The sequence below is a fragment of the Gymnogyps californianus genome, chromosome 23, assembly GCF_018139145.2.
Source record: "Gymnogyps californianus isolate 813 chromosome 23, ASM1813914v2, whole genome shotgun sequence".
Lineage (NCBI taxonomy): Eukaryota > Metazoa > Chordata > Aves > Accipitriformes > Cathartidae > Gymnogyps > Gymnogyps californianus.
The window spans coordinates 639497-664773 of record NC_059493.1 but is presented as its reverse complement, the minus strand read 5'-3'; the positions used below and the strand labels follow the sequence as shown (position 1 = coordinate 664773).

At 42.7% G+C, this 25277-nt stretch overlaps 2 protein-coding genes across 4 annotated transcripts in view; both read right to left on the bottom strand.

Annotated features, from left to right (window-relative positions):
* CDS2 (CDP-diacylglycerol synthase 2) overlaps positions 1–25277 on the bottom strand; it is a 161575-nt gene that overhangs the window by 2414 nt on the left and 133884 nt on the right. The window lies entirely within an intron of this gene.
* ANTXR1 (ANTXR cell adhesion molecule 1) overlaps positions 1–25277 on the bottom strand; it is a 111145-nt gene that overhangs the window by 71411 nt on the left and 14457 nt on the right. For all 3 annotated transcript variants that reach the window (XM_050910288.1, XM_050910289.1, XM_050910291.1), the window contains exons 6-10: positions 23284–23363; positions 21463–21531; positions 19296–19376; positions 12042–12102; positions 8360–8458 (exon numbers count right to left, since the gene is read on the bottom strand). In XM_050910288.1, coding sequence (XP_050766245.1) covers positions 8360–8458; positions 12042–12102; positions 19296–19376; positions 21463–21531; positions 23284–23363 — 390 coding nt within the window. The remainder of the gene's footprint in view (positions 1–8359; positions 8459–12041; positions 12103–19295; positions 19377–21462; positions 21532–23283; positions 23364–25277) is intronic.

The following is a 25277-nucleotide window of genomic DNA, read 5'->3' as shown; positions in this document are numbered from 1 at the left end:
TTCATGACATTGTCTCAGCGCACACATGCCAAGAGAATGAAGACCGATGTCTTGTTTTCTCCTTTGCTAACACTGGCAGCAAAGGTCAAAGAATTCTCCATGCCAGCATTCACTAAAACAAAAGCTGGCTTAATTTTGCAACGTCTTTTACTTAGATCTCATTAGCTTTTTGTTTCTCTTTCCCTCCCTTCCCAGCCCCAACTTGCATTAAAGTCTATGCCTCTCTAGAAAGTTTATCAGACTCAGAGTCCCAAGAGGGAACTCATGGCTGGCCAGGCTGGCTACAGGCAGAGATTATTTTGTTTGGAGAATGTTTGTGTTTCACCACAAAAATGAGTGACTATTTTCCTTTGCTCTAAACAAAAGAAGATCCATTTGGTTTGCATAACTCTGGCCATCTGACTCCTTCCTGGAAAACTTACATTGGGAAACCAAACAAAACAACACTTCTCATCTGCTATTGCATCTTATCTGCAGGATGCATTTGAAAGAATGCCGCTTTTCTCGTCTGCTACAGAAAAAGCTTGCTGTATTCCTGTGCAGTAAGAGATGGGCCTGATAGCTCCCAAAGCCTAGATCTCGTGCCAAAATCTGAATTTTGTGGTTTGGACTCCTCTCAGCTGACAATACTGGTGGAAGAGCTGTGGAAGGCAGGGGGGCGGAGCGCTCGACTCGATGTCGCTGACTTTGCTGCCCAGGAAGTGATTTCTGTTCTCGGCTCAGCCGCTAGCTGGCTGTGTAACCATGAAGAAGTCACTTTGCCTCCTTTGCCAATCTTATAGAAAGGATGCCTAGGCCTTGATCACATCTCAGACGCCAATCACGGGCAGAGCTTGGACATCTTCAGGAAATACTGCAATGCCTCACTTTTGAGAAAGTCTGCCCACAGTAATGGGCACAATTTGCTCCTTACCTATGCACCTCTAATCACTCCATCAAGCAAAATAAGGTTCTTACCGTATAAAAAGCCCCACAGGACACAGCACACATAGGCAACTAAAACTAGTCAGTCCTGAGGCATAAGCCATTCAGAGCGGTGTGCAGAAATGGAGAAGGGTCAAACATCTCACAAAAATACATCTGTTTTCTGTGGATGCCCTTTCAACAAGGTACTTTCTACTGCTCAAATTCCTGTAACTCACTACCCAGCATTCCTACACCTTTTAACAACTATCTGTAGCCTGTAAAATCTATTATTCCCAGCATTAGTGAATAGTTTCTTTTGCCATTAGCAGGGTGTAACCTTTTGGCAAGCCAGGACTTGGAGTACTTCCCAACCATAATAATAAAAGCCTCAATATATGCATGATGTTTTAACACAGAAGAGCAAACCTCAACAAAAGAGAGGTACAAAAACCCAAAGAAGGCGACCAAGACAGATAGTAGTACTTACTTTTAGCCGTGTAACCAAGCTAAAATTAACAGCCTTTGCTTTGGTTAATGGTTGATCCAAGAACTGACTGGCTTACTGAAAATCGACTGCAAAGATCCCTTACAGAAGGGTTTAAGAAAGCACAACATTTTAAAATTGCCACCACAGTATCGCAAGTGCTGATCGTTGGACTCGCAATATCAGCGATATTTTAGTCCAGAAAAGGCTGCAAAAGCTGTTTGCCAAACTTCCCATATATCACAGACTAACAATTTCCTTCTGCTATCCTTGCATTTATGATTTGCCTTCAACTAAAGTACATACCAGAAAACACTTTGACCTAGTCTTCTGTTACTATAGGATAGAAGACTCTGGTCTATTAGACTACTACAGCCAAATTGGGGCTGGGAGCCTGGCTGCTCTCACATAAGACTCCCTCAGGAACAGCTGTGCTAAGAAGGCAGTTCTCCTCTGTACCTCAGCCCACTGGAGATTGGTAGCCCTGAGCCATCATGAGCCTGAGCACTTCCATTGTCCCTTTGGCACCTCAGATGAGACAAAACACCTCCATAATTCTCTGCACCGACTACCAAAGCGCAATCTCTGTTCATCCTGACTGACTCCTCCTCTTACGCCACTCCTTGTGACAACTCTGCAAGCAAAGTTTTTATTCCAAACCCATTTTGTGGGAGACAGGAATGCAGAAAGACACTGGAACACTCTCTGAGCTAGAGAAACTGCCTACGAGAAAGACCCATAAATAAGAAATGTTTTGTTAATGCTGTAATGAAAACCACATTGAGATCATGCTATAATTGCTCTGCTTTGTGTAGGGACACATCAGCTTTGAATGCCAAAGCCATTCGGAGCAGAGTTAGGGGATGGGGGGAAGAGACAGATAAGCACAGAACAATGATATCACATTCATAACAATCTCTAGATGGAGAGAAGGGATCTGGAAGGAATCGCTTTTTCTCTGATGGCTTCATCTGCTGTGCATACAATTCTGTTCCAACAAGCACACATAGCTTCAAGGCTACTAACAGAACTTGGCAAAGCACCACGCTATTAATTTGCTCATGCTCACAACTGGCAGCTCAGGAGAGCAGCCCATGCTGCAGTACAACAGGGTCACTCCCAGGCAGGAGTCTTGGTCCAGCACTGCAACAGCTCCGCTCCAATCTCAGAGCTGTTGCCATAAGCTCCGTCATGCTTATTTGCACAGATATACTAATGTCACAGTGAGAGACCATCTTGGTCTCCCAGCAGCATACAGTATAAATAAGTGAGCTTGGCAAAGCACTCCACATTGCACAGAGATTCTCCTCCTCACTCAGCCCAAGTTGCCTGCCTGCTCCGTGCCTGTTCCTCCACACTCGGCCTGGACAGCTGCAGAGAAGTCTGCTGGAGGTAAACGCGCAGGAGTCTTGTTTTAGAAGTTCCTACACTGCAGTTTGTTGGAGGCTAGGAGAGCATTTGAGGGAAGCGTGACCATTCCTCCCGTTTTCACGTTCTTTGTCAAGCAATGACTCGGGCCACCCTTCACAATAGGATGCCAAGCTCACCTTGGTATATGTTTTCACCTAGGAAAAATTAGAGGCATAGGTTGTGTCCTTCCTAAAGGTCACACTCCCAAAAACACTTGATGGAATTTGTGCACAGTGATGGACATTCTCTAGTACCACAGTAGAAAGAGGGAAAAGCCACTATAAGAAAATAAAAGGAAAAAGATTCAGTGGAGGGTTAAAGTGCCATGATTAAGTGGGGAAATCAGGGATTAGAGAGTGGAACTGCAAAGCAAAATGTTCCTGTGCTAAGAGTGACCAGGCTGTGAGAAAGTAAAGAAGATATCACAAGTACTGTGCTGCCAGCAAAAAGGAAAGACGGGGAAAATGGAGCAAACTGCTAGGCTTTGAAAACAGAAGATAATTTTTAGAAGGCATTTATTGGGCAGTTTTGGGATACAGTTCCCTATACAGCTCACTCTCTGCTGATACCTGGCAAAGTCCTGCTCCCACTGTATTTGCCTCATTTTCCCTCACTTCTGGTACTTGGTGCTAAAAAAAAAAAAAACCACCAAAAAACCCAAAACCCAACCAAAACCCAGGCTAGTTTGTGCAAAGGATCAGTTTGGCCAAGCATTCAGAGCATTCGCTAGAATGCAAAAGATCTAGCCCCACCTCTGCTGTGGTGCATGCTGTTTCCTCACCAATCTTTCATCTCTCTTTTCAGTTTTAAATTGCCTAGGACAGAGCTCGCTTCTATGCCCAGAACTATCTTTGCTGGATCCTGCACAATCTGGGTAGACAAAGACATTTTAGCACCACAAAGGAGTCATAAGTCACTGCACTGGATAATTACTTTTAACTCTGTGCAGTCTGAAACCAATTCTCCTAGGTCCTGCTGCTGGCAGAAAACACCCTGCTGTCGAACATGCATCTGATTACAGTTCTGCTGAGCCAAATATTCTTCATGGTTTCTACAGATGTTCCTTTTTTTTTATCCCATAGCTATGAACATTATGAGCTGATGCTCTCTTCACCTGCCACTTTTCTCTGCCAATAATCCTAATAAAAATCTATTAGCTCATGCCCTTAACCTCAGCAAGTCCTAGCTGTGCTGGTTTACATCTCTTCGGGGATAATTTAAGGTTTCAGGAACTGTTGGCTTACTGTTATCTTTAAAAATACCTCCCTCCCCAATACAATCAGAGGCTGAGAGGTTTCAGGCAAACAAAAGCAGCTGAGCTATCCAACCTCCGTAAGGTTTCCATAAAATTCTCATTCAGTTAACTCTTATGTTAAGCTGTTTGCAGCTACGTGCCACAAAGGCACACTGAGAACACAGGCCGGACCTGCAGGCTCCAGTAAAGTGAAACACTGAGATACATTCTCACAGAGAGCAACTTAAACTTAAGAGAACTGTGCCAGTTCTCACCAGGAGAGACTTGGGTTTGAGAACATTGGTGAGCAACTGTTGAGTTCCCTCCATCAGGGAACAGTTGGAACTCAGAAACTGAGTTTGTGGCCTCTTGCTTCCAGGTCACTGCATCAAACAATCCAGGGCTGTGCAAAACAAACTGAGAAGTCTTGGTGCAGTGCCAAGGAGAATGAGCTCACTTTTCACCTGTGCATCGACTCAGGACACAATGAATGCATCAGGTCAGAAGGTGGGGAACATATTTGGCCCTTATCCTCACTTTCCACAGTCATTTGTGGACACAGGAAGACAGCTTCAAACAAAAAACGCCCATGGGTTGCACTAAGATAAGCTGACCTTTCCTGAAAGCTACTACAAAATTATGATGACAGACACCATAATAAATTACTGAGCTAGACAAGCAGTCAGCACACAAAAAGACAGGAAGGAGTCTTCCTCCTCACCTCCACCAACACCAGGTCACAGTGTTTGGGAGTGAGGTAACCCCTGTCCTGATTTTGGCTGGGACAGAGTTAATTTTCTTCTTAGTAGCTGGTATAGTGCTGTGTTTTGGATTTAGCGCGAGAATGATGTTGATAACACACTGATGTTTTAGTTGTTGCTCAGTAGCGCCTATCTTAAGTCAAAGATTTTTCAGTTTCCCATGCTCTGCCAGCAAGCAGGTGTGCAAGAAGCTGGGAGGGAGCATGGCCAGGACAGCTGACCTGAACTAGCCAAAGGGGTGTTCCATGGTATGGAACGTCATGCCCAGTATATAAACAGGGGGGAGTTGGCCGGGAGGCACGGATTGCTGCTCGGGCATTGGTCAGCGGGTGGTGAGCAATTGCGTTGTGCATCCCTTGCCTTTTCTTGGGTGTTATTTCTTTTTTTGTTGTTACATTCCTTTTCATTACAATTATTATATTATTATTATTATTATTATTCTTAGTTAGTAGTGTATTTTATTTTACGTTAGTTATTAAACTGCTCTTATCTCAACCCACGAGTTTTACTTTTTTTTCCTCCTCCCCACCCCACCAGGAGTGGGGAGGGGGAAGCGGCTGCGCGGTGCTTACTTGCTGGCTGGAGTTAAACCACGACACCCTCGCAAACAGTTCCTCCCATTGGCAACACTGGATGTTTTTGTGTCTCCATAGACAGGACACACTGAATAGTGGAAAGCTGATGGATGACATTCTTAGCTCTGTGAAGACTTTAGGATGTTTCCAGGAATGAATGCCTTGCTCCAGAGCCAGCCAGCTCTGAGGAAGCTGAGCTGAGAAGCAATTGGGATGCAACGGCAGGCCACAGTTAACATAGCCTCAGGTGACAGAGGTAACTTTCAAGCTAATGACAAGGGAGCAAGTACTCTTCTCTGGAGGAGAAAGCGGAACAGCAAATCAAGTGCTGAAAAGACTTTATGTAGGAGAGAAAAGAAGGATAGCTTTAATATCATTTCCTTACCTCACAAAGCTAGCAGGAACAGTAGCTACTTTTACCTTCCATTCAGGCTCAGAGTCCTGTCCTTGGACTCACAGTGCAAAGGGGGCCAGAAGAAGGACAATTGTTGGATGGACATGGAGGCAGAAATGAATGAAGAACAGGCAATCGAGAAAGGAGACCTGCACCAAACGTCTAGCTTCTGAAGAGGCCCCATAAACCCGTAGGAAGAGTACTAGGCTGGGTGTCAGGACATCCACATGCTTGTCTGTGATTAGCTCACTTGGAGAAGCTACCTTCAGTACTGTAACTTCAGTTCCCCTGTCTGTAAACCAGGAGTAGTAGAGTTTACTCATTTCATATACAGCTTCCAAAGCTTTTTCTCTTCAAGATACAGATCTATTTTAAAGCTCCTAATAAAAAGTTCAAATTAAGCCCAAGATCCAAGTTTTTCAGGCCTTCTGAACTCACACTCAAAGACCTTTGTGCTCTTAAAAGCAATTTATAGAAGAAATGGAAAGCAATTTGGGGAAACAGAGCAATGATGTCCTTCCAGTAAGGAAGGACCAAACCTAGCTCTTATCCCCTCCCACACAGGTTGCAAATCTGGCCCCTGGTGGTCCTAAAACTGAAGTGCTGCACACATTGACCCAATCAGTCTTGCTTTAGAGACCATCAACACCACAAGTCTCTCAAAGGGATATCTGGTCTGAGGGATGTTCAGGACTTAAAACAAGGCCAGGCCAAGCTACAGCGGGGTGACGTGGGCACCCCTAAATCTTGCAGCTTCAGGGGCTTCTGTCATGCTGAGTGGTGGTCTTGTAACTCCTATAACTTCCATTATACACGTCCATGTCTTTCTTAGCATAAACTACAACTGCTTGAAAAATCCTCCACTAACTTTTGTCTTGAACTGAAAGTAGGTCCTCCACAAAGTGGAAGTTTTCACCCAAATTATATGTTTGATATGGGACATTCACGTTTCAATTGAAAAAAAGACAGCAGACATGCAAACTAAGAATGCTACAAACACTCAGCTTTCAGCAACCAAACCCAAAAGCTTTTGGGTTTGCACCACATGGCTTCAAACTTTTGATGAAAAGAAAACTTCTAAATATTTGAACAGCTATTTCATTTCCATTGGAACCTTCCAGGTGGAGAGAGAAGGGAAGGTTTCCTGCCCAGCTCTAGAGAACTACAGGAGACTAACATATATGATCCAAACAAAACTTTGGATCTGAACTCTGGGGAGAAATCAAACATGGTTCAACACCTAAATGCAGGCATGATCCAGATTTAAGGAGTTCTAGCCACTTGTCAGGTTTGGGTCTGATTTTATGGAGCTTAAAAGGAAAAGCATGAATCTGTGGCTGCCTCTGCTGTTCTTTTTTGAAAGCCACCTCTCACTTGTTCACACATCTCCAGCGCTTATCTCTGGGCTGCACGGAGATGCCTCCAAAACAGTTCATTCATCATATCCCCCCCCCCCCATTGCTTTTACTTGGATCCCTCTCCTTCCCTGTTCCCCCCTCCAGGGCCACCTGCTCCTCCCTGGACACTTAGCCCTCCAGCTTCTGCTCTTCATGTCCTCAACACTCACCACATCCAAATTAAGTGAACATGAACCACGGCCAGCCAAGCCTTCTGCTTAGTGACACAAGAGTTTGCAATTCCAGAACCTGCCTACTACAGAGGGGGCCAGCATTATAGTACAAAAACCATTCAGCACAAAGTACATACACTCACTGTCCTATAAACATACCTGCCCTGAATGCTCAGTGGCATTCCTCACAGGGCAAACAGCCTTAGCAAACTGCTCCCCTGCTCCGAAGAGCAAATTACACAGCTGCTCAAAGCACAAGCAAGTCCAACATTGAGCCATTAGACTTTCACACGTCTAATTCATAATAGACTAATTCATGCATTTATTACATACTCAAAAGGGTCAGGACCACCTCCAAAACAATTGGGCAGCTTCTGAATAGATTCCATGTTAGAAAAGATGAATTCTGCTGCCACTGGTGGTATTAGCTACGAGTTATGCTTTCTGGTTTCCTATGCGGCTTTGCAGGCATGACAGATGAGAACAATAGGATCATTAGTTCTTCCAGCTAAATGGCTCTCAGTACACTTCACAAAAAGACCAGACACTCAGGGTCTAATTTGCTTCTCTTACTTCGGTTCTTCTGCTTGGTGAACTGTGTAGAGGAAACATCTTTCCTAGCTGCATCCACAGAAGCACAGCAATGCCTTAGCCCCTGCTCCAATACAGCTTCCAACAACAGTGTTTATTTAAGCTGCATGACCAGGCCCACGAAGTACCACAAAATATAGGTAAGGAGGGAAACAGACCTGATCTCACTACATACTTAACCCAGCAAGACACATATAGATACTCTTCGCAGGCAAGTTTCTTGTCTTCTATATTTTGTCCCCTCCACTGCTCAAGCTTATCTATTCACATACTTGCTGTCAGAGTCGCAGCATACAATACCACCAGCAATTTTCCTCTAAAGAAAAATTAAATTATTACCTTCACAGTCAACACATTTGAAGATCCAAAACGTTTTGCAAGGGAACATCTGCCAGTGCAGAGTCAGAAAAAATAAAAAAATCAAAACAGCTTACTGAGAGTAACTGTGTCATTGATCCTGAAACTGCAGAGCACTCTGTCAACATTACGGGCGTGTCGGAATCCATTTCCTCTCACGACAACCTGAAACGACTCTGTAGCAAAAGAGATGATAGATTATTGAGACCTAGCAAGGCAAAAAGTGGTCATTTAGATGAGTCACGTATGTCAAAAGTTTTCACTTGAGATCTCTGGAGCGAAAATTTGCAGTTTAACAATTTTTAAGTTTAAAAATAGTTAAAAATTGAACTTCTACTCTCTCCCTACCCAATTGCAACTTGAGGTTTTAAAAACAGGAAATAATACACAACAGAAACATTTTAACTGACCTGCAGTGAAAGCATTAAGCTTCAGAGACACTGAGCCTTCCCCTCCCCAGGTTGCCATTTTAAATGGCAGAAAGTTTTGGGTGAAGAAAGGCAAAAGTATCTTTCCATGGGAACAAAAAGTCTTCCAGTGACAGATATCTTGGAGAAGTTCAAGTGCTACTTTCCCAGGTAACTGCAAAATTGTATCAGTTGCCATGAGTTTTGTCACATCCTGCCCCATTAGCCTGTACAATGACCATGAGTCCTTGGCTGGACTCATTTCCATACAATGACTGGGGATTTCATCAACCGACCAGCTTTCTAGTCTCTGGACAAAGGCTATGATCTCAGAGTCTGTGGGCATTTCTCCAAGTCTTCCTCTTTGCTATTCTTCCAGATCAACTCTACAAGGTCACCGCGAGCTGCGGCGCAAGCAGAAAGCATCGAGGACAGTCACCAACACCTAAGCGCTGAACTGAACGGTCCTTTTTGGAACAAGCAGGGCTGAGCAATGAGATCATATCCTCACAAGTCTTTCAGACCACTCTCTACCATCCCTTGTTATTCCAACTACTTGAACCTAGTACTGGGAAAGGTTTACAGACTTCCTGCAGCCACCAGCGTTAAGACAGCCTTGCAAGGAAAGCACCGTTTTTCAGACTTCCAGATTTTGAAACAGGGCCATAGGCCCAGAAAAGTTCTGGCAGCAGACATAGGAACTCAAACTCTGCAGTTCCCCATGGCGAAGGAAACAGCCCCCACAATTCCTATTACTATCTAGGAGAGGCACTCAGATAATCCCCACTGATGTTTCGCTGGTCAATGTGGTTTGAACACAAAACGTTTCACTGTCCAAGACAATGCAGGAGTAATCACAGTGCATCAGAAACACCACCCTGGTTTTAAAATCCCCAGGAGCAACAAGGAACCTAGTTTTTGCAGATTCAAAGTTTTCGCCTTGCACTTTACAGTCCCCATCTTCTTTCATCTCCCTTAAGGACTCACACACTGTACTTGTCAAAAAAAGCAGATTTGCTCTGGAATCTGGGCTCTCTTCCAGGTCCCACTCGTTTACAGCCAAGTTGCAAATCATCCCACCACAACTAGCCAGGGAAGCTGCCTCGCAGGCCCATTATGTGTTGTCCAAGAGCATTTGGGAAGAACGAGGGAGAGGAGCTCTGTTCTGGAGTGCGGGGGCTGATGAATACTTAAGAGAAATCACAGCAGTCTCAACTGCTGGGGAATGAGAGTTCAAGTACAGTCAAAGAACTGATGTCAGATTAACCACGGGGATCCTGTCTCTGCTTGAGACCGAAATGAACAGATACAGTATGCACCCTGCATGTCTGTACTGATGCAAAACCAAATCGTCAAGAAACTGGCATTTCAGAATGACGTGTTGCTGCTGAAATTCGCTACTCAAGTGTCTGGGGCCAGTCTGCAGTACAAGAGTGGCCCCAGGTAACACGGAGCCCTCATGTTTGCTCCTTCCAAACAAACAAAAAAAAAAAAAAAAAAAAAAAAAGGAAAAACCACCACCACTCTTCAACGATGTGCACAGAAGCAAGAAAACAGGAGGTATCTGAGCTATACCTGCAAAAATTTATTTTAAAAAGACACTAACGCACATAACTTTCATATTCAATGGCACTTTCATTAGTCTCAAAGTCCTAAGTAATTAAATTAGCTGCAGTTTGAGAGCAATGGAGTATTTGCCCAAACTCAGAGATGAGGCCTTGAATTGAGCATCTAAATAACTGTTGGCATTTTTCAAGGTTAACATTGCTCCTCTTGTGAAGTACCGGCCAAATTCCAATGTGAACAGTTTTTATAAAACCCCTCTACATTTCCTCTCAGCTGGCTCTGCTGGATACAGCTGTACATTACCCCTACATTCTCATTAAGACACAATGAATGGGAGCGATAAGATGTATAAGCAACTGACAAGCATATTAGAAAGAGTTAAAGATGGTTATAAATGATGGTTATAAGTCATCTTCTGGCTTACGACATTACATAAGCATCATTGTTTATCACTTGTATAAATATGCAAACATATTTTTTTAAAAAATCTCTAAGTGTGTAAAGCGGATCTGAATCTTCATAAATTTCGTTTCCTTTCCCAAGCATGTAGGGAACATCACTGCACTATATCAGAGACTGTCATGGCAACAATCATCCACCATGCTCAGGCAGACAGAGCCCTGTTCTGGAGCCTTTTTTAACACAGGAACTGTTTAATTGGCCAGCCAGAATGAGAAATAGATGACTAAGTACTATAATTCATGTCAATTACGCCATCCTGGCTTCAAAAAACAAAACTACTGCAGTGGCACACATGGAATGCAAAACTGATGCCTGGTAGTTATTGGGCATTTAGCCTGGTGTCTCGCATCTGCTAGGAAAAATATGACTACCTCTATAGGTTTAGGTATACAAGCAGTTGCTTCAGGAACGGGAGATGCAGGAAGGATGATTAAAGCAGCTGCTTTCCAAGTGAAATCAAAGAAGTATCAATAACTGGCTTTCTTATTTGGACCACTGACTTAAGAAAAAGGAAGATGCAGAACTCGTCAGGGACTCATCCTTCTCTACAAACCTCAGCTCTGCTCCCAACCTCTCTACTTAATGAGTTGCTACACATTCAATGAACAGCTAGGGTACACTTCACAAAATGTGAAGAATTCACAGGAAGCAGATGGAAGAGGCTAAAATGGTTCTCAAGCTTTCTTCGAAAAAGGCTGGATTCTGCTGAATGCAGAAATGCTTGCCAGGACTTTAAAGCCACAGTGTACATAGCACAATTATATTAGAACAAGCACACAAAGAGGGGGCAGTACAATTCACACAAGTCAGCTGAATGATGTTTAAATTCTAGTCCTCAGTCACTGTATCAACCCTAAGCACCTAAGAAATGTTCAAGGAATATTAGAAGCCTTTAGATCAAAGCGTGCTCATTTGACTTTCTTGCTAGTTTCTTAAGAAGCACTTCCCTCAACAATCCTCTGAGATGATGAATTTGCAAAACTCTAAGCCTAATCACAAAGTCTTATTTTCTGATTTGGTTTGTAATTTTGCAGCATATCTACTTCAAGTTTGGCACAGTCCGAGTAAGACAGACTGGTTTGACTGAAAAACAGTTAGGCAAAACTGTCAAATTCAAGCCTTTTCTCTAAGAAAATCCCATTTGACATCATTTGGCAGAAATGGGAAATGTGCAAGCTACTGTAAGATGAAAAAGGAATTCACCAAAAAAGCAAAAGATTTAGTTCTAGTTAACTAGTTCCTTTTGCACTCTCTAGCAATTAGAGATGGACAGAAAGATGTATTTTAGGCAATATGAACAACTAGGGCCTCAATTTATACTTACCCCCTGCACATATACTGGAAGGCTCCGCCGCCAGAATTTCTATACAGGATTTCTTCAAAATCTAAAAGACAGAAAAAATGTCATGAAGTACCTCAGACTTGTTTCTATAGAAACACAAATCTGAAAGCGTGACAGAGAGGGTGCACTTGCTCTCACCTAAATGCTTAACTCAACATTGCACTTTGCGTTTATGTCACAATTATGCCATCTTAGCTTTTCACTTTAAACCAACCACACCGGTGCCATTGCTCTTCCACAGCAAGCTATTGCTACGGAGGAAGGCAACGGATGCCGACGCTCTCCAGTATCTCAGTACAAGCTTGCCTTTGTCCGTGGTACAAGTTATTATGCAGACTATGATCCATAACAACTAAGGTGCACTCTAAAGGGTTAGCGAGGCAATGTCATTGCCCTCCCTTTGCAGTCACACCTCCCTCTCAAAAATTATTCTGGAGCCCAAAACTCCAAGTAAAACGTCACAAGTTTAAGCTAAGCTGTTTACCTTTGCATTAAAACATCCTAGGAATATCTACATAGCCACTTCTCAAGTCTCAGCACAGGGGCTCAAACTTCTTGAGTTTTTAATTTGATCTATGACAGCATACCTGAGTGCATCCTCAAAGTTGCACTCTGATTTCAAATCAAGATGTATGGACAATTGTTCTTTACTTAAACCAAACTTAAATTAAGCAGCATGTCTTCATAAGGGTCGGCGCTGCCTTTAACCACTTTACGTGTAGACAGTGATTTACACAAATACTTCAGCATCAGGCTTGGCAGACTGCTTGCAAGGCACGAGGAGCATGCTAGAGTTGGATACTGTTTATTCCCATACGGTGCTAAAGTTGCTCAAGCTGTTATTTGCATGCAGCAGCCTTTCCCCTGCTCTGAAGACCAGCTCAAATTCTTCACTGCACACAGTCAGCAAGCTTGTGACAGTGCTCGTAAGCCCCTGTGAGAACAGCAGCAGCGACCGAGAGCTGTGGGTGTTCAGCACTGGGCTGAGCAGCCCCTAGACGAGGTAATACTGATCAAAATTTAGGTCAGCTCCAAGAGGCAAGTAAATGTCAGCCAAGCATTATGACTCAAATCCAACATGAAAATTATTTTCCCAACTTTAAATTGAAACATCTGTAAGGAAAGAACAGCAACCAATACAATAAATTCTGTAAGAAAAAGATAATCTATTTTTTCTCCACAATCACGGCTCTCTGCCTCAAATACCTAATTGCAAAAGGTACAGATAGAGCCATGATTCATTTTTTAAAACTTTTAAACAAAAGTTTGAGTTACTTAGAAGCAGTGCTGGTAGAGACTGAAAGAGTACCAAGGAACCAGGACCATCTGAGCTGCTGGCAGCCTGACAAGTGAGGAGAAAGAAGATTTGCAGGAACAGGGTTATACAGGAACTGTCAAGTGGAAAAAAAAAGAGAAAGTCAACAGTTGAGAACAGAACTGAAAAGCACTAGAAGAATTTGAAAGGCAGAATAAGGAACATACGCAAAAAATAAAGACGACTGTAAGAACGTTCTTCCGAAGTATCCATCTGTAGCTATCCATCCATCCATCTCCTGTCAGTCCTCTACTACCCACCCCTTACTCATTCCAGGTTCTGCTCCTCTGAAGATACAGCATTTTTCTCACAAAGTGACTGCCGGGGCTAATGAGCACAACTAAGAGTTGATGTTTTTCCAAGTATTTTTCCTCTCCACTGAAAAATGTCTTCCTTTAAGACAAGAATCTTTTCACATTTTCCCAAATTCCACCTTACGTTCTGTTCCCCGCTCCCTCAGCATCCCCAAATGTTTTAATATATATTTCTTCTCCTCATTGCCTTTCAGCAGTGAAGTGAAAGAGGAGAAGTAGGCAAATGAGTTGGAGAACAAATGCATGAAAAATACAATCAATACTTTCATTTAAAAAAAAAAAAAAAAATAAGTAAAACCTCACATGATTAAGTTTGAAATTCATGACTTCTATTCAGTCATTTGCAAACATTCATGCTGTAAGCCAACTCGGACCGGGGGGGCGGAATAGCAGGTGTCTCAATTAGATGATGCAGAGCTCCCTTCCAGTCCAATCCAATCCATTTACGTGACTATAAAAAGCTGGCCTTAATGACTTTTTACAGTGCCAACTGCAATATTTATTTTTATTTAGAATAATAATAAGTTTCCAATGCTCCAAGCACCCACTCTAACTTAAAGTAAAAAGCAGGCAGCAGTAACAACTGCAAAAGAATTCCTTTACGTCTCTTCCTCGTTATAAAAAGACATTCAAAAAGGACTGCAACATATTCATTGCAGAAGATTTCATCAAATCTGCTCTCATTTCCCCAGGACTGCACAGCCTTGTGTGGGCTGTAGGTGCACTTCATTCACTGCGGGCTGGCTCCCCAGGAAAGCAAAATAACATGCAAGAGTGGTGATGCAATCTCCCAGCTGAGTGCCTATAAACCACCCCAACAGCGTACGTGGGAGAACTGACTCCACATCCTCATTTTCGTAGGGAGAACTACAACAGTTCTGGTTTACGTGGTAACTAACTGCAGGCCTCAAGGCAGCTTGCCTTGGCATCCATGCAGAAAAGTATTTGAAGCACGTGCTCACTCTTGGTGAGGAAGCATCCCATTGTCTTCAGCAGCACATGCTTAATGACCAAGCTCAGACTCCCAAATCAGTCTCCTGTTGTACCCTATGGGGCTCCAATTATGCTCCAGCTTCACACAGGCTCCTGGGAGGATCTCTTGTTAATATTTGTTGACATGCCAAATAAAAAATGCAACACATCCTTGTGGAAGCATGGCTTTATTTGTCACAGCTACCAGGACAGAACCGAATTGAGCACTACCTGTGACCGATTTAGCTTTCTGCCAGGCAATGCATTAAAGGCCAAGAGCCAGGAGAGGCCCTGCAGGTCACCTGCGCCCTTTGAGAAACAAAGGGAAGAAGGGGAGTGAAATTCTGCAGCTGCTGGAAGCTTTCATTTAGTATTCTGGTCCACCAGCATGCAGACAGATTACTTCACCACAGCAGCTGCATATTTCTTCTAAATTTTTTTTCCCACCAAATTTGGGAATTCTAATTAGCAAACAGGATGCTGAAGTTTAATAGAAGGTTACTGCCTAATCAGTGCTAGTGTGAGTGACCTACAGTCTGAGGCTAGGTACTCATTATCAAGCTCTGTTGAATTACTAAATAACAAAGTCTGTTGCCAATTACAAAACAGTAATTTATTTATGAAGTGTTTCCTGGCCAATAATATCTGCATGAGCTAAGTAAAATAAATATATTTAAGTCCTTTTTAAAGATGCATTTGGGGGAAGAAAGAACTAGAAAGCGTGATCATATACCACTAAAAGTAATGAGAAAGGCTATACAGTTGAGACTGGGGGTTCACATCCTCTACTTTAGATGGGTAGGCTAGCTACCCAAGCCAAGAGGCTTGAGTTGTTGACGTTCTCTTTGGCCTACGTAGAAAGCCTGGCTCTGACAGAAGACAGATTCAGAACGTCTATGTGAAGCTCCTGCTCTGAACTGCCCTCTGGAGATCCCTTCCTTCCTTACTGGCCGCAGAAGCTTAAAGAGCCTGGCTTGCTGACCCTGGGCAGTGTATGCGTACAGCTCAGACTACATTTTAGCAGTAAGGCAGATAGCTGACTTAGACTTTTTATGTACATTACAGATTTTGGACATACAGGACGTGTCCTGCAAAGGAAATAACTGTCTTTCATCTCTCCCCCCTATTCATGGGGTCTCAGCCCCTCCCCCTGCACCAGGGAATATACAGTTTATCTATTTGCAAGTGAAGTTTGAACAGCTAGCTCAGGATGAGCACGTAAAAGAATCACCACATTTCTCATACTTCGTCTATTAGGCACTCACATCAAGTTCTCACAAAAGTTACCACACTACCCATACCCAGCACCGCAGTTTGTCCCAGAAAACATTTGTTTAACAGAAGTATTCGGAGACAGTATACTTCCAAGCTAAAATTTCTTGGGGTAAAGGAGTACATTGAACTGCCATATCAATTCTAAGAGCTGAGGCAAGACCTGAAAAATACTGAGGGTAGGTGGACAACATTGCAAGATGATCCAAAAGGAGCACACAGGAAATTAAACTTAAAAGGATGAATCATTTGCACAATTTATACAGACAGGAGACAGTCCCACAAGCTAGTTCATACAACTTCATTTCTTATACATCACAACTGCTTCATGAGGCTTCCTGCAGCTCACTCAGACAATCCTTTCTAAGGGACTCGCGATTACATCTCTATTTGAGATAAGCTCCAAGCTAGTGCCACTGTTTAACACGCGGCAAGGATCGGGGAGTATTCTTGTTCCAAGCGAGTGCTCTTTCAGTCAGTTTCTGTTAAAGGCTTAAAGCAATGACAGGATCCTGTCCTGACTTTCACATTGCTTTGTGGTCCATTGCCTCTAGAACTCCTACCAAAGACATACTGAGCAGTAGATGAACTTGAGTTTCAGGTTTTCCTTCTAAGACTTGCTCCATTTGCTTTAAATTGACAGGTTATGATCTGCAGAAATTTTTCACAGCAAAAAAAAATTAATAAATTACTTCAGTTCCTTCCATTTGTTTCCCAGCTTATAGCAATCAGATGTCTGTTTCTCTACCAGATTCTTCCCTCCTAACAAACACAAAATCCCCATTAAATATAGGGGAAGCTGAAGTTTTAGCAGTGGCTTTTTCACGATGAGGGAGAACAATTGGTTTGCTTAATAAAAAAGTCACATTGGCACTCACAGGAGAGAAAGGACCAAAACCTACAGTGCACTGACTACCTTCAGCTCCCACTAAGAATCATGTTTTTAAGCATGACTTCAGCATGGGACTATATTTTCAGCTCATTTAAGCACAGCCTCCAGGGCACAGCCTGAATAGCTCGGTGGTGCTTAGTGGGAGACAGTCCTCCTCTGAAAGCACCGAGCAGATCTCCCTGCAGCTGCTAACTTAAAGCTTGCTGGCTCCCACAGAAAAGGAAGGGCAGGTGTACTGAAACTTTGCAGACCCACCACCTTGAACCTCTTTGCTCAGCAGATACAGAGGCCCAGTGGAGGCCAGCCTCAAGCCCCACCACTCCCAGCTCCCACCCTCTTCCTCGTTCCAGAGGGACTTTTAAGGCCACCACCGCTGCACACACAGAGGGTCGAAAAAGATCTGCTTCTCATGACCAGGGGAGGAGGGAAGAGTCAGGCTGCCTCAGCAGGAATACAGGGCAGTTCACACCAAATCACTGCAGACCAGATCAAACCCAGGTCTTCACATCTCTAGAGCGATTTCAAGCACTAATCTCCCCCAGGCTCATCATTTTCTTTCCTTCCCCTGTTATATCAACCAGCAGATAGTAGCCTAACCAACCTCCTCTACACATGGCTGAACATGCTTGCTATACCAACTCTTACACAGCTTTGAAAGAAGCTTCCAAATCTTATGGCCCTTTCAACGCTAAAATGCTTTCCTGTGAACACAAATGCTTTGTTTGTTTGCTTGAAGACACAGGTGCTTTGCAAGGACAAGAAAAGAAGGAATGAGGGAGCTTATTTTCCAGCTAGAACAGGAGTCTACAGATTCTTTGTTATTCTACAGAGTGATTAACGTCCTTCTTGCCATTCCTTTTACACACCTCCTTTCTACCCAGCCTACTGCAATCACTCCACTCAAATGCAAGAGATCATCAGGTCACAGATTCATTACTGCACAATTACACTTCCTTGCGACCCTCCTTCCCAGGGCTGGTAAAATCTTGCACCAGTCAGCTGAAGCAGTTCCTGACTAGGTTCCTGGAGGCGGAAGTCTTCCCATTGTGTTCGGTATAACTGGAAAGGTAGTCAGAACTGCTGCTGGAATTCATTAAAAACAGCTGCAAAGGGAATGCAGGGCTGGGAAGCAAACTAGGGTTTTTTGTTGTTTTGTTGCTTTCTTAAATGACATGCAACACCTGATTGTCCAAGAAAATTGAGGCAGTAGCCCCACACTTGGACAGTGCCAGGAAAACCAATACGCAGGGGATTGTATTCCATCTACATGCGAGAGCACTAGGGAAAATTCAGCCTGTGCTGAGGGAACGGTTTTGCTTGGTACTACACGGTCAGAATAGTGTGTAACCACTGTGAACACAGAAATCTGAGACCCCCCTGGTGAACCTACCCTCCCTAGCTTCAAGTTGTATATTTCATCCGTGTTTTATCAATTAAAAAGCCTATACCAAAATGAACAAAACATGTATCCTTAAAAGGATTTCCCATCCTTCTTTGTAGCCATGGGAAGCAATTTAATTAGAACAGTAATGAGATATGACTGAGCAAAAGGAACAGAAAAATACTGAAAGCTACCTGAAAACATACTGTTTTCTAGTGAACGCTTGGCACATTTTACACTTACAATGAAAATGGCACACACATCCTCTCATATATTGCCTTTCCTGCTCAGTCAAGGGAAGCGTTGGTCCTAGGTAGAGACAGTATTAGGCTGCTCCAAGTTTTAGAGCTAGAAATAGGGATGCCTCATCCTTATTTGCCAGTAAAGACCATGGAGCCATTTGCATGACTTGTACGCAAGCCATGGGAAAGGAATCAATCTATGCCCCTCCCTCTGTCAGCTAAACTGCTAGCTCTTATCCCAGCCGCTCAGGAATGGGCCAGCTCTTATACGCTGCACGCAGCCCTTAGAGGAAATGCCAGGAACTGATCAATCTGAATCGGGAAACCCAGGTCTGGGGCGGGGGGGAGGTGGGAAATAGCCCATTTGTGAGGAGGCCGAATGTAGAAAGCCAAGTTTTGGGGATTTTGGCACACATAGCAGGATGCCTTCGTCCTTTCTAAACAGGTGAGCAGTGCAGCACATCCATCAGGACAGAAAGGATTCTAATCAAGCATGCCCTAATCCTTCATACAGAACGTGCTCTAACACATCTCTGCTGTCCCAGTCTGGCAGCCATTTTATAAACTGTCACCACGTGCCTAGTCCATTCAGTCAGTTACTTCCCATCAAGGAGGGAGACACACAAAGATAATATTTGGCCTCAAAGCTTCCTGTATTGTGACCTGTTGATAAACTCTACCTTGAAGTAGCAATATTAGTACAAATAAAGGCCAAATTCTTTGGACCAAATGTTTAAGTGATTTATTAGCAGTCAGCAGGTCCTTCTGAACACAGAAAAACTAAACCTTCAACTGTGCAAGCTAACACAAACATGCACACATGCAAACACATGATTAAAAATACTTACAGAGTCTATGATCCCCTGAAGGGCTTCAAAACCATCATTCACTGGAAAGACATGATCTTTGCTGTCGGCAATTCTAGCCAGCTGACAGAGCGGTAAAAGTAAATAAAACAGAAATGCAAAGAATGAGATAAATTAGCCAGCAGGCAGCAAATTAAGACTTCTCCAGACTCATCCACTTGCAAGTAAAAAACCCAAATACTCCAAGTACTCTGTATGGATTGCTAGTGCATTACGGTTTGTCAAGCATGGAAAAGTTCATCTCTTTAGCCTGATTGATTTTAGCAAGCTCTATATCAGGAATCAGAAAAGGCTTCCCTTAACTTTGAAGACAAGGCAGAACGTGGCTTTCACCGATGCCCAGAGCCCAATGATCTTCATTGCAAAAACTGTTTCCCACATGACTGTAAATCACCCAGCACAGTAACTCCCCAACCAACATAGGCCACAGCATCAACATGACAGGCCACTAATGCAGCAAAACACTTCAGCACATAGATCATTTAAACCAGGGAACTAATCACAATGATTCAGTATTTTCACATATAGAGAAGACTAATGCAAATTATACGCCACCTGGAGATACAGGCCTGATTCACCTTTCCTGTCAGGACAGAGATATGACTGTTTGTCCTAGGCTCAACCATTAGAGAGCCAAGAAGAAGAAAGCAGGGAGCTACAACAGGAGATATTTTCCGAGTGGGGGGAAATAGGGAGCAGAAGAGCATTTGGAAGCCTACATGACAAGGAAGAGGGCCATTCATGAGGTGGTGGTAAGATAAGGGGAACCAGGACATCACCTGTAGAGAGCTACATGCAGCTTCACTTGTCAATAGCACGCTAAGGGTTAAGGCAAAAATGTAAGCCCAATTCAGAAGTAATGAGCTCTCCATGCATCTGCTGGAGCAGAATCAAGTTTTACTGCTGCAAGGCCAACGTTTGTTATAGTAATTCTCTCCCATGGCAGAGGTAGCATCAACCCAGCAGGCCTCTTTGGCGTTTCCTGTAGCATTGCAAATTGGAGGCAGCAGACTAGCCACACAATCCTCCCTAAACCCCACTGGCTCCACCTTTCCAGCTCATGTCAGTCAGAACTCTCACTTCTCAAGCAAAACACCAAACTGCCAGCCTCCTGGTTTGTATCCGGAGAAGTACTCCAGGCAACTTTCCTCTGCCTGCTCCGAGAAGGGTAGTAAAGCTGCTTACTGCTTGTTGGCCAAGATACAGCTGCTTCTGTAAACTAGGATGTTTACAGTTTCCTCAACTCATTCCCCATAGTCGTCCTCCTAGTGCATTCTGGGACTTCAGACACAGTCATCTAATTCCAGTTAATTTCTTCAGCATCTAAATGACTTCAAGTAGCAGCTGTCTTTGAGGTCTGCTACTTTAGATCTAGTCTCTTTGCCATTTTTATTCCCTCCTTGCTTTTTCTATGACTTACTCCGGGTTACACTAGTCTCTGGTTTTGATTAAAAGGAGATTGTTCTAAACCAAGTTTGTTTTGACTCCTTTTTGAATCAGTGTTTGAAGCTTTGTTAGAAAGCTGAAAACCTGGAAAAGCTCAATTCAATAAGTATTTCAGCACTCCACTTAGGGGCTGTACAAGTGTTTCAATCATGTTAGAAAAATACAATATCAACTGTTACACTTGGTGTGAAATTGAATTCATGGACATACTAACATTCATATAACAACTTTAGAAGTCAGACTATCAAATGGGAAAGCACTGTAAAATATTAGTGTCACTAATGAAGCTGTTTGCTTTTTACAGCATTGTTTTCCTGTGAAAGAAAAGCTGGACTGAAACTGAAGTGTTATATGGTAATACCTCAGTTCTACGGGGGAAAAAAAGTCCCCACAACCTCCTTCTGCCTACAGCTTAAGCCAGACTGATTTGATATTCTTCATGTGTCTTTTCCTCTGCTTTTCTCCACCATTAGCAAGAGTCGTCGTGGCATGCAGACAGAGGGACAGTTCTCCACACATGGAGATTAAGACAGAAAGGGGCTTAAACCCAACACCCAGACCAAGACACTTCAGACTGTCAAAGAGTCAACAGAAGGAGAGGAAGACCACTTGAGAAGTCTTGAGAAAGCGATTCGGGAGCATGTGCCTCTGTTCAACATGCACCTTTGCCAAGTACCTCAGTAAACACAAGTGCCTCATTTACCTGGGTCTCATTGAAGTCTTTCACACCAACACAATATACTGTTGCTCCCAGGTCACGCGACCGATTAGCCTGGAACAAGGAAAGGTAGGATGACATGGATGCAAGTGTGACGGGATGCAGGTTTCTGAAAGGTCTTAATCATAAATCTAGTCTTTCTCTGTAATACGAGCCATGGGGGGGGCCTGTCAAAAGAAAGCTTTAAAAGCTTTCCTCCCTGATTCTGCAAAAACAGGTTTTATCTGCTGCTAGAGTAGCTATTTGTTTGGTAAAGCAAAATCCAAGGTATTTGGTGTTTTTTTTAAAACCTAATTAGCTCACCTTCCTAGCTACTACAACTTCCTAACATTTGTCTGTCCAACAGATGAAAGACAGACTAAATCCATTTTCTTTTAACCTAAAATGTTTTGGCATTTTCTATTTCAGACATGTGTGCCTGGACTCATGAAATCCATAGGTGAAGAGACATTTCATTCCACCTGCTACAAAACTGTATCACTCCCACTATTTACACAGCATCTCAAACTAATAAAGGGGGAACATCCACAGGCTTGATTTTTCCAGGCTATTTCGTCGCCACGCAGATGAAGTTGCCTCTACTATTCAAAAAGCAACTGTTCTAAATGCTCTTGCCCTCGTAAGTATGAATCGAGTCATTTAATCGTATTTCATTAGAACAGGAACATCTGACCAAAAACCCATTCCCAGAAAAGATGGTAGCAAGTCAGATTATATCAGAAGACTGTAGTAGTTCAAATTGTTAGATAGCAAAGTGCTTTACAAGAAAAGCATCATTCCAGTTTTACACCCAGAAACTTAAACCCAAACAACTGAAGCAACTCACAGGGTAAGAGCCGAGTTCAGGATCTCCGTTCTACTAGCTCACTAACTGTTCCTCCACAAACCAAAACAAATATAACACTTCTGACCTCTCAACTTGTTCATTTACCTCTAAAAATAAACTTGTTTTTCTTGTGCATTTTTGATTTCAGAAGGGAAGAAAAGGAGATGAACAGCAAGGAGGGGAACTCTAGATTCATCACATTTGTTTGTGCTGTAGCAATATTGGTTTTATTCTACAAAACCATTCTTTTTGTTGTTACTGGATTTAAAGCTGCACTTTGGACAGACTGAGAGGAAAAATTCTGTCCATAGCAAATTCATGTAACAATACCATCTTCCAAGTTTAGGTCATCTTAATTTGTTTGACTGGCAAGTGCAAACTGGTTCATCTCTTCAGAGATCACTATCAAAAGGACATTAGTAAGAACACTATACAGCAAAGCTTTCAAGTGCTCACCCTACTGTTTATCTAACATTTTGCATAATACGCTAATTTAATGAGGGTGTTGAGAATACATGCTTGAATCTTGGAAACATTCATGGAAATTTTGGATTTGATCATCTGAAAGGCTTTCTGATGTGACAGAAGATTATAGAAACAACAGTCATCCTCCTTCTGTGGTCTTTACTTCTTGTGAAAGAAGTCAAAGTGGGAAGATCCAGGTATTTCCCAGAACAATCCAGTAAATACTGAAACTTTTCAACTGTGAACTATTCCTTCCTCCAAGTTCGTTGGTTTTTGTTTTTTGTTTTTTTTTTTTAACTGGAAGTTTAAAAATCCCTCCTTTCCTATGAACAGTCTCAGTTTTGACGAGTCAGAAGCATTGCTGCTGTTAGTGTTTATCCTTAAGATTCATGCCTAAAGGGCACCAAAGGGAAGTTTTGTTACCAGGGAAAAAGGTTTTCCCTATCTTTTGCCTTCAAAGCAGCAAGCCCAGACATTTCACTGTCTCCCTGGCTAAAAATGTGTAAGGCACTTACCTCCCTCTCAGAGTAGAAAAACAGGTCTTCATGGAGTTCTCCATCTGTCAGTGCAATGATGACACTTGCAGTTCTGTAACCTAAATACACAAACTTCTTTAGTCCGTTGTTTTTGAGTTGTATTTGTTAAACTAGCCTAGAAAACATGCTGCTAGCGACCTGTTAGCACACTTAAAGGACCAGAAACAGCAGACATCAAGCCCACATCCTTACCTCCCTTCAGCCAACCAGTTTTCAGAAGATATGAATTTCTGCACACTTTTTCCACTCAGGCACCTGCCTTCAATGCTAGTTTTACACCACACTCTGGTACACACATTGGCACTTTGATGTGCCAATGACAACTGACAGCCCCTCATAACTATTTCAGTATTTCAGACCAGTAGATTAGACTGCAGCCATCAAAAAAACAATGCAAAGTGTTCCTAGGTTTTTTTCGGATTTTATTAATGCTGTCAATTCAAGAAATCCAGAGATTTTTTTCATCTTGTGATAAAAAGCTCAACTGGGATTTAAACGGATATGGTAGGAAAATGGCCTAAAATCTTCAACCTTCCTATGTAACATATTTCAGCAACATAGTTAAACCTTGCCATCTTCCCCTTGTATTAATTATAGTTTGGGTTTTACAAGTTTGCATTAGTTTTCAGGAGTGGCCAAATAGAATTAATTCATATTTCTGACAACAGACTTGCTACAGATCTGAAGGAGCTCTGTAGGTACATCTTGCACAAACACTGTTATGAAAAGATAAAGGCTAAATATGTCAAGGCCTGTAAATTATCAACCTTTAAATTTCTTCAACCATCTAGGGCATTTTCCTGCCATTACGGGTAGCTGTGCCTTTAACAAGCTGTTGCTGAAGAGACAAAAATCCAAACAAGCAACTTCTTCAATTACTGCAGAACAGAGATCCAATACCTAATTTTCTTGGTGCCACTTCGAAATCCCCAATTCTAAATAATGTGGTAATGATGCAACAAGAAAGTCGAGTGCTTGACAAACAATAAGCAACACGCAGGGTCATTCACGTTGCAGATGCCTAACTCAAGTGTCTAGGCTCTTTCTGCAGGAAATGGAGAAAAGTGAGCACTTCTTGTACAAACTGAGGAGCCCAAATGACCTCCAAAGATGCCTTTCTCCCTCCATTGACTACTGCAGGAGCCTCTGGACCTGCTGCAGGCAGTATAAACACTCCTTTTAGCGGACCAAGGACAAACACACAGAACTAATAAAGACAAAATACACAGGCCAACATTCAGACTTGAGGACCCAGTTGTCCACTGCTTCTTGCATTTGGTGGCAACCTGTTTACTTGTAGTATGTATTCCAGCATGTAAAAGCATTATCAAACCCAAATCGAATTGTTCTAGCTAACTATTCCATTCTGCTGCACTCATATTTTACAGATGAGTCCCAAAGCTGGGCAGACTTAGTCACTACTTCATTTTATTCATGAGTGACCCTGCAAAACTATTAGGACTGGCTTTGTACTCAAACGCCTGGTCACCTATCTCCTGGTTTCCAAGAAGCAATGTTTCTAGTTCTACTTCGGGCTTTGCAGTGCAGAAAGTTTTTACATTAATTACAAGGAAAGAAAGGACAAACATTTTTGCAATTGTCTGCACTTATTACTGGATTTAATAATTGCTTATTGAAAAAAAACTTTTACCTAACAGCACCTCCACATGCTCATGTTTCAGAAGGAAGAAGAAATGGTTACCTGAGTCCTCAAATAAAAAGAACAAGATAAGGTACCAGACAGTTTTGGTAAGAGTAGGCACCTTCACTCAGCCTGGCTTCTCACTTTTGGCCTGACACACATTCATTCCAGCTCTGGATTCTTAAAGCTCCACCTGTTCTTTTTCCTTTTCAGGAACAACTACCCTGAATAGCATTGCATTCCTGTAAGAACAGGAGCCACCTCCCACCTTTCCCACATTGAAGCTGCATTTCAAATCTATTAAAATTATCAGTCAAAAAGAAAGAGGAAA